Consider the following 13,532-nt stretch of genomic DNA (forward strand, 5'->3'; position numbering starts at 1 on the left):
AATTTCTTACCAACAGTTCATAAGGAGTGTACATGTACATGAAACTGAAATAACTGTTTTGCAAGATCTGGAATTTGCTGTTCTAATTTCACTTCTAGTTGAAATTTTGAGTATATGTTAGTAAAACTATAGTGCTTATATTTGACTTTTGGGGCTGGTGCAGGAAATTAAAATTCACTAGGGTTTAGAGCTTAGGGTTTTTTTTTTCAGCATATATGTCAGACCCTACCATTAGATTACTTACTCCTTAATATATTAAACTGTTTCATCAAGGAAAAAAACCTTAAATATTCCATTTTTTCCCCCAGCTTGTCAAGTAATTATGAAGCTCAAATGAAGAGTCTCTTAAGGATCGTGAGGATATTTTGCCATGTCTTTCGCATTGGCCCATCCTCTCCCAGTAATGGAAATGACATGGGCTACAATGGAAATAAAACTCCAAGAAGTCAGGTGTTCAAGGTCAGAAAAGTATATGATGTTGTTAGGAAGATAGACGTTAAAGAGATGAATTTCACAAAGCATGCATTCATTAATCAGACATCTCATGAACAGGAAGTAAGTTTGGTTGATGTCCCTATCCCTTCTTAAGTTAAGCCTACCTCTTTCCTTCTCATTTTTTTTATCCCCTCTGGATTCATTTAACCACTGATACACATCTCATGACTTCTTTTTATTCTTATTTAATATATTGTTTAGCAGATGTTGAAGGCTTAGTTACTCAACTGATTTTGGTAAACTTTGGTTTTATTTCTGTTATTTTGTTTAAGAGTGTAGTAATCTCTAAATGTAGTAATATTAATTTAATAGGTTGTATTAATGTAATTTCAAAGTGCTATTTGGAGATTCACTGGGAATTCTGAACACTCAGTTTTATCCAGCTTCACAAGATAAATGGAAATAATTGAATTCTTAATCTGTTCATTGTTTTCTCTGTAACCATGAAGTTTTTTTTTCCCGAGTTTTTCTTGAATCGTATTATTACATCCTTTAAAACATACCAGCTTACTACTACTCTCATGAGGTTATTGATTTCTGGCTGTTTTCAAACACCTGCTTTAGGTGCTTGACACTTAGAACTTTAATTTCTGATTTTTGTATTTTTTTTTTTTTTTTGAGGTTTTTTAATACTTGTTGAGGAATCCCTCTGTATAAAATTGCAGCTTACCTTTTCTGTAAAGAAGTCCTGGTTTCCTTTATGCCACTCAACATACTTTGGGTATACAACTGATGTACAGTTCAGAGCACCTAAATAATAATAACTGAAGGATAGTCTCTTATTTTCTCCTATCTTCCTCCTAACTCTTACGTGGCACAGTTCATATTGCTAAATTTAGACACCAATGATTATGCAGGAATTTTCCTTAACTTCACATTTCTTCCAGAGTGTCATGAAAATATGTTTTGACATTACTGCATTTATTTGATGATACGTGTTGATCAGGTTAACTCTAAATACTTTTAAGACAGAGGTATATCAATAAGGTTATGAAAAATGGTACTCTTAATTCCAGCCGTATTTAGTTAAGAAGCTCAGTTTTTGTTTAAATTTCTTCTGTTGGAAAGAGGGAAAGCATTAGTCTATTTTAAAAAACCAAGCATAACTGTTTTTCTGATAGCAAAATAATTTTAATAATGAATTGATTTAGATAATGAATATAAAACTACTGTTCAAGTATGAAAAATACTGTGTGCAAAATGTAATGCACTGTACAGTGTGCAATGTAATAATTGTTCTTTACAGTTGTTCACTAAAATACATGGAGCTAGACTGGCACATTGCAAGTTTAACCAGATTTCTGTTTTCAAAAAACAAAGCCTTACCTAAATCACAAGACTAATTGTATGAAATACAGCAATTTCTAACAGTTTTAATGAAAATTCATTTAAATATAACAAGAAGCAGGTGTTAAATGTGTTTAATACAGGAACTATCTGCAGTGAGATAGTGTTACCTTTTTTTCTTCAAGGTTTTAGGAGTAACTGACCTCATCTCCAAAACGAGCAAACAAATAAACTAAACATGCTTTTCAACTCCAGATAATTTCAGAACTCACAATAAACAAACAAAAACATTCAGCTGCAATTTGCAAAGGAAATTGTATTTCAGCAGGATCACTTATCTGTGTGCCCAGACTCTTTGTATGCTGAAAGTAATTTAGTATATAGAGTTAAGTCTTGTGCAGTAGGCTTATATTACACAACTGGCACACTTGTCCCAGAAAATATCATAATTATGTAAACCCAACACTTACATTTTTTTTAATAAATGAGCAAAATATGTGCTACTCTTGCATTAGGTAGCAAACCAAAATTTCAGGATGATATTAAAATTATTATTGCTATTATGTTTATTTATTTAAAAGGTATTAAAACTGAGGTAGCCCTTCATTAGGGCCACTGTTGTCTCCGTGGTATTTTAAGGTTGACGTAAATTTCAAACTCAAAAATACAACACTGCTTACGAGAACTTACTCTTTTTTGGCAATAGGGTGCACAGGTCTAGCAGCACTAAATTGATGTTCAGTTGTAGATGAATTAGCCTGTTCTTCCCTGACTTTATATTAACTAGGTAGTGAGAGATTAGACATAGTGCTGAATCAATTGGCTGACTTTCTGTTCTCTTATTCCTACCTTCCCTTTACTTTTTTTTTTTTTTTTTTAATCCTTTCCTTGAAAACATGGTTATGATGATCCCTTTTGGGAGGAGGGAAAATAGCCCACTATATCTCTAGATGATTACAATGGTATGGAGGCTCCTTGAAGACCTGCCAGTTGTGTCTTTATTTGTACCAGTACTTGCATGTGGGACATGCAGGTCAGAGATAAAGAACTCCTTTTCTGTTGTTTTATTTGAATTTTCTTGAATATAGGCTGTGTAACTGTTTGGTACAGTCTATTAAGGAAACCACGAAGGTTGCTGCTGCAAAATAGGAATTAAATCTGTATTAAAAAAATCAATGTGGAACTTCAAGATTTTACATTTGAGATCCAAATTAAAAATTCTAGAGAAAATTAGCTTTAAATTGGAATTCGCTGCTGATCTTAAAATTCAGTTGTGAGGATAAATATTGTAGATAATTTGAATTTTGATACAGGTTTTATGGAGAAAAAGTCTCTTAGTCTGCTGGGTCATGTCCCGTGTAAGGATTTGAGTATTTTGTAGAGCACAAGAAAGCGACACAGGTCACCACCCACTTCTCTAAATGCTGTTTATTTGAGCAAGTGAAGACCTCTAGATATATTTTTTTCTTTACTATATGGGAAGCTAATCCATTGTCAATACTGTCTTCTTTCAAGAATGGACTTAGAAACTTCTATCTGGGGAGGATTGAGGGCAGCAGTGGCAGGAGTTATGTCTTGTGATAGGTAGCCTTGTGGAATATGTGGACAGACATTATCAGGCCTTATTGCACAGTTTAAGGGATTGTTTCCTTTCGTTCTGATTCCACTCCTGTTAGGTCCAAATAGATCTGTACCTAGTAACCTTTAAGATGTACTTCATAACTCTTTTTAAAATGCTGATACAAAAACATATTTTATCCAGTGTAAGAACTGAAGAAAAACTTTCTTCTGACTTTTTTCCTAATGCTGTGTTAAGGCTTTCTGTATTATACTGATATAATATATTTTGAAGAGTTGTCACTGTAATCTAGCTTGAAAGGGGTTAGAAATGTGAGTATATCTTGATCTGAGGCTACTGAGAAATGTTAGTGCTTGACAAGGACAAAATAATCACGGAGCCATCTTTGTTTTATTGTAGTTCCCTGTATGTAATTCATTACAGGCCTGGTCAGTTCACGTCTATCCAAATGTTTTAATGTGGAAACACTAAGACACACTTTTGTACTGATCTTGCAAGAAGCAAAATCGTCATTGAATTTGAACACTCAATCTTCAAACAAGCCACTGCTAACTTGGACAAGATCTTACTAGTGAGCAAGTTCATGAATAGTAATTTTGACCAACTTTATGTTCATTACTTTTTCATGTGTTGCTCTTCCAGTTGCTGTGCGGTATGATCACGTATTAGAGAAACTTGTTGCAAGATCTACCTGTCTAATTGAACAAAGTTGGGAAGCCTCTAATATATTTCCCTCGTTTCAGATACTGTTTTTTTCTAAAATAGAATTGAATTCTCTGCTGTGACACACTCACCTCAAGGATTGGTGATCTCCTGCTCCCTGTGTCTTAAAAGACAAACTGTGTCACCTGGCAAAAGGTTTTGCTCCAGTGTCATAGTTTGAATATGGGTTTGATTTCTAGTGTCTTGCTTTCTAGGTGGGTAAAGAGGAAGGTGTTGCATAACTAAATCCTTGCATTTGGGAGATTAGGTGTGCTGTTGTAAAAGCTTGGTACCCAGACTCAGGTGTGTAATTACAAAAAAACTTTTCTGAAATGTGAGATATGAAAACTGAAGGTTGAGTGGAGGTTTATGATTATTATGTGGTTCATGGTAGGAAGTGGCTGAAGAATGCTGACTTGTAGTATTAAAACCATGTTGCTAATGGTTTGATTGACAATGTCCACATTATGTTTGAAAAGGTCTGATTATGCATGCTAACAAAAAATGTTGACAGTCATGGATATGGAGGTGGTGGGCAATATTTACAGGTGTGCTTTATATCCTGAGGTTAGACTAGGAAAAAAAAAGTAACAAGTTGAAGTCACTGTGCTTGACTATACCTTTGAATGAATTTGTGATCAGAATCTGTGAAAAAACTAGCTTTGGAAAAACAAGGCAGCTGCAGGAGTTCTGGAAGGTGTTCCAAGTCTGTGGGAAATAAAAATAAGACACAAGATATGAGCAGAAAAATTGTGTCCAGCAGGCTAAGCATTGAAAAGTCTGGGAGAAGTAAACTAGATTTTAGTGTTCTAGTAGGTAACTACCTAGTTGCTCATGTGTTAAGAACACAGCTGCATTTTTTTCTCATATATTCGATGAATCCTATTTTCCATTAGAAAATTTTTCTACATTATGATGCCTACACTCGAGGTATTCAGGTCACCATCTAAAGAAATGCATGGTCACTAGGAGTACAGGGATTAAGTGAGTGTCATACAGCATCTTGAGCAAAGCCTACCAGTCTTAGAGATCAGGCTGGCTTTCCTCAAAGTTCCTGTTGGGGAAAAAAATGGAAGCAGAGTGGTAATTTTTTTTAAATGGTAAATTTGAACAGATAATTTCAATACACACCTTTCATGAGAAGTATTTTACTGTGTATTGAGTGTGTCAGTAAGAGGTGTACTGAGAGTGCTCCAGATAATGTAGGCTTCTGGTACATTGTGCTGTAAATCTTAACTTTTAAAGGTAACTTTAGAATATGACAAGATACTTTTCAGTATCTACTAAGTCTTTGAATGTTTTAATTGGTGAAAAATATTGATGCCACAGTAATACATAGAAAAAGGAGTGCATTTAGAAGTTTACTTTTACTTCTGGAATGCTGTGAAAGACTTGAGTCAGAATTGCTTCCCTGTAGGATACATATCTCTGTGCTCACTATGCTATGCTTGTGAAACAAGCCTTAACACCATTAAGGGACAGCACAGTCAGCCCTTGTATTTTTCTTAAAATGCTGATGAGTGTGCTGCAGTTCTCAGCCCTTTCTCTCCTCTGTGGTAGGCCTGCACCTCAGAGCAAACGTAATGCGTAATGATGGAATTGCACTAGATTTCAATTGTATCAGTTTTAAGTTGGTGGTAGTGAATTACTTTAAGATAAAATATATGGCTTTAAAAATTGATATGTAATTCTGCTGATACTTGTTTCTGTTTTGTAAAACTAGGTATTAGTGACCCTTACTCTGAGATGTCTGGGGTAATACCAAAATGGGCTGTATGAGCTCACACTATGTATAAAGCACAGGTGTGCATGAGTCTGAATCTCAGTGGTATTGTCTGGGGTTTGCTTCATCTACCTGGTAGAGGGAGGTTGGTTGGCCGGGGCCTTACAAAGAAACTCAGTTTGTGTTACTGTTTTTCTCTTGACTGCAGCAGTCTGGCAGTGGTGTGCTGTGTAACCACCAAGAGGCCAAACTCTGAAATAGTTCAGTGTTTCACTCTTTCTAAATTATTTTATCTTTATCCTATCTGCTGCTTGATTATTTTCCTTGTATATGACATTTGTTCTCTGTGCTCTATGGCTACAAGTATGGATTTTTTTTTTTTTATCTATCTCTAGCATGACTTTTAAAGGATCATTTAAAGCTTTTAAATGTGTGTGATATTTATGTGTCTTAAGAGGATTATCACATCATTAGTGTTATCTAATGTCAACATGTTCCTTTTTTGTCTGTTTTTGCATGTTTATTGCAGCCGCTGGAACTGCTCTGGCATTCTCTAGATGAATGGCTTGTTCTTATAGCCACAGAGCTGATGAAAAACAAAAGAGACTCTGCCAACATTACTTCTATTTTACTGAAGCAAAAAGGACCAGATCACCAGGATGCTACTCCTACGCCTTCCTTTGCCGCTGCAGAAACTGAGGGCACAAAAGAGCTATCCACTGATGCTGGCGAGTTGAAAACATATGATGTTGCTGGGAAGCAGGAAGCTTGTGCTGATTGCCAGGATGTTATCTCTATGACAGCAAACAGGCTAAGTGCTGTCATTCAAGCCTTTTATATGTGCTGCTCTTGTCAGATGCCTCAGGGGTAAGGAGAGGATCCTGTTAGTTACTGCAACTGTTATGTGCTTTCTTGGAAGAATTTCGGTGCTGACCAGATAATACTAGTGGCACTCAGGGATAATCACTATTGAATGCTTTCTTCATTTTATTTATTTATTTTTTTTGTTTTCTTCTCTCTGTCTTTAATGGTACCAAACAGCACAGCAGAATTTCTGTAGTACTGCTGCCTCTGAACGTAGCTGCACTGGGGCAGATTTTGTATTGAATGTCTAATGGCTCTTTGTAATCATGTGGGATGCTTGCAAGTAAGGTAGTTTTGATGTCTTGAAATTTAGCTGTTGTTGCTTTTGGTTCTTAATGCAAAATTATCCCTGAATTTCATGTGACTATCCAACAAGAATAACTATAAGCTCAGATTAAAATATGAGTTATCTTTGTGTATGAAAATGACAGCTGGGGCAAAAGTTGTTTGGCTATATTGCGGAAGCTTATAATAAGGAGAGTACAATCTTAAAGAAATGCTCACTTGGCAAACAGTTTCATGTGGAACAGGCACTACAACTTAGGTAAATTTGATGCTCTAAGTGCCTGGTTTAAAAAGGAAGAAAGTGTGTCCACTATAACTGAGGTCTTTGAGATTGTTATGGATTGTATTTATGAACTTGCAAGGAAAGGATCCTTTGACCCTCCTGAGTGGAAGGTTAGGCATGTATGGTGATTTTACAAGCTCCCTGAGGAATCTAGAAGCAAGCTTCCCACTACATGACAACTCCTGTTTATTGCCAGCCTCCGTAAGGGTTTTTCTTTCTCTGCCAAACTGAGTGGAATAAAAGCTTTTAAGTCAGCCAGCACTGTGTGGGGCACACTCCTCTGTGGACACTGTGGAAGACAATCTGGGGATCAGCATGTTCCACAAGTACCTCAGTATTTTCACCTTTAGGTTTTTTCCAGCTTGAAACAGAACTGCTGTTTAGTAATTTCCCTTGAAATCTCCCATCCAACTTTACTAAGATAAAATGTCAGTATAATATTACTTATAGCAGCCAAATCAAAAGTAGGAATGTTTATAATAGTGATTAAGTACATTTTCCCCCAATTTATTTCTTTATCGCAAAATTCAGTTGAGGAGGTAACTGTCTCCCTGTGTCCAGGTGACTTGCTGATGTGTCCTGCCAAATGGGTATGCCCCTGTGCATTGTTTGTGCTTCAAGTTAGGGAGAACTCCTCTGGATACTGTATAAGTTTAACTTAAGAATTGGGAGCCAGGAGAGTAAGAACTGTTTCAGCGACAACAGGGAGAACTCCCTTGGATACGGGAAAGTAAGGCAGAACACACTTGAATTCTGTATTGGTTTAGGACTTTTCAGAACTGTGTACAGAAGAACAAAGATCTGAGACTCTGTTTTACTGACGCTTTCATATTAATAGAAGTAAATGGCACAGTGGTGTAATTCAGTACTGCTGCCATCTTCAAATAATATTTGAAATTATAACAAATGACACTTTCAGGGAAAATAATTTAAAATGGCTTTAATTTTAGATTTGTGTGTCTTTGTTTAATGGAGGAGAGTAAACAGTGCACCATTTTCCATTGTTCCTAATATTCATACAATAAAGACGGCATTTCATGCTGGTTAACATTTGAAATATTGAGGTTATTTTCTTTTACTTGACATGATTGCTTTTCTTCTGCAAATGCTAGTACTGAATCTAGGCATTCTTTTGTTAATGTACTGAAGTACAGTGTTCCAAGTTTTCAGCATCAAAACTGATAAGTTTATGCTGAGTTGATATTTTTTTGTTGTTGTTGTTGTTATCCTGGACTTTTCAAAGTGCTATTTTTCACAACCTTTCAAGGCACTTGATGAGAGGGGTTTATTCTTGTTTGCAAGTATTCATTAGCTCTTGCTGAAGCTAAAGGATCCACTTAAGAATTTTTCTGTTTCAAAAAATACAGGAGAGAGTTGTAAATAAAAGGAGTAAAATTTGCACCTGTGGTAATCCTTACGTTGTTCTCCAGATATAAATAGGAGGAAAAAATAGAATTGCATATTAGTGTATGAGATGCTTGCCTGGCAAGTAATTTTGTTGTTTCATGAAGCCATTAAATACCACCTTGCCCCCCATTATTAAGTTTGAGTTTATAAGGTTATTTCTTCCTGGCTGTTGCCTCACTTATCACAATCTACGTGGTGTGTGGTGTGAGTTACATACAATGAACAAGAATACAGAACAATGCCTTTCATGTATATTGTGCATATAACATCATTCTCCCCATATATATATTTCCATTGTTGTGCTGAAAGCTGGAAGGGTTTAATTGTATCTCCATTAGTTCGGGCTTTTCTTCTTCATGTAGGTAACAAGAGTCAGTGGTGAGGTTGCCTGACCTGCTTGATAATTGTTATTTTTGTCTTTTATATAAGCTTATTATGAAATTTTAATGCTGCTGAGTAGTTTTATGATTGACTAGTTGTGTAAATAGAAATGGATGTTTAATATTTTATTAAAGGAATGCAACAATTTATGTAATTCAAATTATTTTCAGTATCATTAACTAAAGCATTTTTTGCACAGGATGACGTCGCCTCGTTTTATAGAGTTTGTCTGTAAACATGATGATGTCCTTAAGTGTTTTGTTAACCGGTAAGCTTCGAGAAATATGAGTTCCTAATTTCTTCCCTTTTTTCTCCCAAAATAATTCAAACTCATATTTTTCTTAATGAGTTGTCACAACAATAACCTAAAAATACATGTGAACCACATGAACTTCAGTGGTCCTGCCACATTCAAGGGAGTGCATACTAGTGATTCAGAGAGCTCAGTTAAATAAACTGCTCTGCATTTTATTGTGAGATTGAGTGAACAAATTTTTTTTCACAGAGCAACAGAATAATTTCTTTAATGGATTCTTTCCTCATCTTTCTTCCAAAAAAGCCTTCCATATTGAGGCAGATGAAAACTTCCATTATTCCTCAAATGTGTTACACTTACTAACTTATTAAAGGAGTCTAAACTATCTTTGCATACTTGGCTATTTCCAGAGTTTCTCTGGGACTGGCCAGTTTATAATATTGCTTCTGTCTGGAGAGCTGTTTGTAATCCTCCATGCTCAAAGGATGAGGTAGTATAAGTAATTTGCAAACCTGAATTGGGAAAACATTATGAAATAGAAGAGTTTGTTGGAACTTTTCTATGTGACTAATTGCATTGTCTGTTTATGTAGACTTCATGTATCATGAGGCATTATTATTAGATCTCTGATTAACAGGCTTATAACCTTTTTTTCTTTCAGAAACCCCAAAATAATTTTTGATCACTTCCATTTTCTTCTTGAGTGTCCTGAATTAATGTCCAGATTTATGCACATCATAAAAGCTCAGGTAAATGTCAGGAGATGCTTGGTTACAATGTCTATGAATATAAAGAGTTTGTTTAATAATAATGATAACAATTAAATCCATTTGTGGAGGATGGAAGAACTAAATGTCCACTCCAGTGCTTCTGAATCTGGGATATTGAAACATGAGATTAAACAGACATGGCAGCCAAATTTCTGTACTTCTAATTCTTTGAAGTACATGTTTAAGTCCATTTGAGATGACCAATGTTAAATAAGTCTTACAAGTCCAACTGTTTCTATTATTAAATTTATTCATGCACATCTAATAGATTCAGCGTTAAAATGCTGTGATTTTTCTTTAATTGACTTGATCTTGAGATAAACCAGAGGATAAATACACCACTGTTAGTTGATTTGGCCACAGTTAATTAGTGATAGCTCCTTCAGTGAGACATCATGTTGTCTTGTTACTCTTTGCTCTGTTTCCTACCATTTCGTTTCGGTTTGGTTTTGATTTTTTTTTTCCCCAATTTTTTTTTATTTTGTAAAATCCTAATGTCATGCATAACCTAAACTTGCTTCTCAGTTTAACGTGGGGCATGAATTCAAGACTAAAGCATTACTTTAGGACTAAGACTAGTGTAGTTAAGTAGAAAAATTAGCGAGTGAACACCACACCCCCACCTGCCCATATTGGAGTCTGCTGCTTTACATAACACTTTAGTGTTAAGCATCTGCCATGTTTTCATCACTTACGTTTAAGAGTATGATTGTCTATTTGTAGCTTAGGGACAGGGCTGCGTTTTTTTTTCTATTACTAATGAAGATGGTCTTTAGCCAATAATGAGCTATTTGAAACTCCTTCATTTAGCACACACTGGTTTAATTTTGCTTTGTTCGCTATTAGAAAGGTTCCTTACATTAAACTCTTTTGGTCAAAGAGAGAATTTGCTTAAAAAAAAGGTAAAATTTCTGTGACCAGACACTCTCCACCCACCCCACGATAACTGTGGAGGGTCTGTTCCAAAAGATTTATTTCTTTAGTTGTGCCTTTATTTTTAGATGTTCATTGATTTTTTTTTTTTTGGTAATTCTATTTTATTTCTAGAACATGATCTAGGTGTGTTGTTTACTTTTGGTTGAAATATATGTTTTTGAAATGCATTATCTATGCATAATGAAGAGACCCTGAGAACTGATGCCCTGTTATATCAGTTAAAAATACATACCGTGAATTGTTATAAATGAGAGAGGCCATACTTTTGTCATATCTGTCTTGGCAGAACTGCAAAATGTCTATCTAAATACTGAAAACAAGCTAAGGCCTTCTCACCTAGGAATTGCTTTGGAATCTTTCTGGTCTCTGGGCTGTTTTTTATTGCCAGTGAACTTTACTGCAAATACCCCTTGTTTATATCATTTGTGCTAATGAGCTCAGCTGTGATTGATAATAAGTAGTGTTACAGAAGCCAGTGACTGACTTCTTATCTAGACTCCTTTCCCCCTGCCCTGGAAGAAATTTTGTGCTATTTTTCTATGTAGTGATAACTGATGGTCCAGTTATCTGCATATTAGCCTTCAGCAAGCACACAAGGGTATGTTTAGTCCTTTCCTCTTCCCAAAATACTGTATAGCATATTGAGGTAGCACCAAGTGACTCTGCACATCTCAAAAATGAGTTGAGAATATGAGAGGGGGAATTATTTGGTTTAATGCATCTATCTAATGTGGTATACCCCATGTTTTGTAGCCATTTAAAGATCGCTGTGAATGGTTCTATGAACATCTGCATGCTGGGCAGCCAGATTCAGACATGGTGCACAGGCCTGTCAATGAAAATGACATCCTTTTGGTTCACAGAGGTATTGTATTACAAATGGAATTAGGATAGCTTTGAAATACACTGAAATATAATAAATTAAGAAAAATAATTGGTGCTTTTTATTTAGATTCTATTTTTAGGAGTAGCTGTGAAGTTGTTTCTAAAGCAAATTGTGCAAAACTAAAGCAGGGGATTGCTGTGAGATTTCATGGAGAAGAAGGCATGGTGGGTAAAATTTTACTTTATGGTATTTATATATGGAAATTTTCTGTTTCACAAGTATTGTGAAAAATCCTAATTTAAAATAAATTTAATACTTTATTAAGAAATATGTGGTTGCCCAGTGTAACTGTTTGTGCAGTGAAAGTTCTATGTACTAATATGTTTTATTCTTTTGACATGCAGGGACAAGGTGTTGTGCGTGAGTGGTTTGATATCTTATCCAGTGAAATAGTTAACCCAGATTATGCCTTATTTACCCAGTCAGCTGATGGTATGTCTTTGCCTTTTTATTTTTTCCTAATTTTATGGTGTTTTCTTTTATAATACAAGAGAAAAGACACTTAATTTCTTTCAGAATATGGGATTGTTACTTTTTATAAGCGACACTGTCAGAATTGTTCTCATATATACAGAGAAGTGATCTATTCATTGTACGTTTTTATAACTACAAATGAAATATTCTTCCTAATGCGAAGTTTCCTTGATTTTGTTCTCTCTTGTAAGAGGAGAACAAATTGTTGGTTTTAATGAGTCCATCATATTTCTGCCTGGAAGTAGAAGGACATAACACTTTGAGGGCAGTATAGAAAGTGTTTTCCACAGGGAACTGTGGAGGTATTCCTTTATTTTCTTTTAGAAATCCATGAATTCAGTCGGTTAGTTTTTGTGGTAAAACTAGATGTTGATCTCAAAGGTCTACCTTGTATTTGACTTTTTGTCTTATGGGTGCTTCATATAAAGCTAATCTTTATCAATAAAAAATTTCACATCATCATCAGTGATAAATGTTTTGCATTCTACCTTACAAAGTCTTGGAAAGTGGCAAGGAACTCAGTCAACAGAACAGGCATAGATCTGAAAGTTAAAAGGAAAAGGTTAGGGATGTCTGAAGTGGTCTTTTATAAGGACACCAGGACTGGACTGTTTCTTGTCTGCATCTGTCTGGAGCCAGATGAAAGGAAGTACATGCATTCTGGTCCTTCCTTTGGGCATGTTCACAAGTTGATAACCATGAATTGTGGCCCATTAGAGTAAGCAAGAAATGCATATAGCAATATAGTAAGATGGAGGACTAAATATAGCAGATCATGATTAGCCATATGTTAATTATTTCAAAGTGGTGCCTTGGAAAGTGGCTAAGCAGTATCATTGTGATAATAGGATACCATTACATTCTGATACATTTCTTTCTGACATCTTTTTGGCATAAGCAAAAAACCTCAGATAATCTTCTGAAACCTCCAAATAAAACACTTTCAGTGGTTTCAGATGCTTAGTGTATTTGTTAAATATGATCTTCACTTAAAAAGTGATGAAACATGATAATATTTTTATTTTATAGGAACAACTTTCCAGCCCAACAGCAACTCTTCTGTAAATCCAGACCATTTGAACTACTTCCGTTTTGCAGGACAGATCCTGGGGCTAGCTCTGAATCACAGGCAGTTGGTGAACATCTACTTCACGAGATCATTCTACAAGCATATTCTTGGTATGGTTTTATTAAAATCCTGTTT

At 35.3% G+C, this 13,532-nt stretch overlaps 1 protein-coding gene across 1 annotated transcript in view; it reads left to right on the top strand.

The window, feature by feature from the left end:
* The window catches only part of HACE1 (HECT domain and ankyrin repeat containing E3 ubiquitin protein ligase 1), a 46,912-nt gene that overhangs the window by 15,863 nt on the left and 17,517 nt on the right, over nucleotides 1-13,532 (top strand). The window contains exons 10-17 of the mRNA XM_010017596.1: nucleotides 309-555; nucleotides 6,316-6,653; nucleotides 9,206-9,274; nucleotides 9,924-10,011; nucleotides 11,722-11,833; nucleotides 11,921-12,018; nucleotides 12,199-12,286; nucleotides 13,358-13,507. Coding sequence (XP_010015898.1) covers nucleotides 309-555; nucleotides 6,316-6,653; nucleotides 9,206-9,274; nucleotides 9,924-10,011; nucleotides 11,722-11,833; nucleotides 11,921-12,018; nucleotides 12,199-12,286; nucleotides 13,358-13,507 — 1,190 coding nt within the window. The remainder of the gene's footprint in view (nucleotides 1-308; nucleotides 556-6,315; nucleotides 6,654-9,205; nucleotides 9,275-9,923; nucleotides 10,012-11,721; nucleotides 11,834-11,920; nucleotides 12,019-12,198; nucleotides 12,287-13,357; nucleotides 13,508-13,532) is intronic.

This window comes from Nestor notabilis, unplaced genomic scaffold (assembly GCF_000696875.1).
Source record: "Nestor notabilis isolate BGI_N333 unplaced genomic scaffold, ASM69687v1 scaffold4407, whole genome shotgun sequence".
NCBI lineage: Eukaryota > Metazoa > Chordata > Aves > Psittaciformes > Psittacidae > Nestor > Nestor notabilis.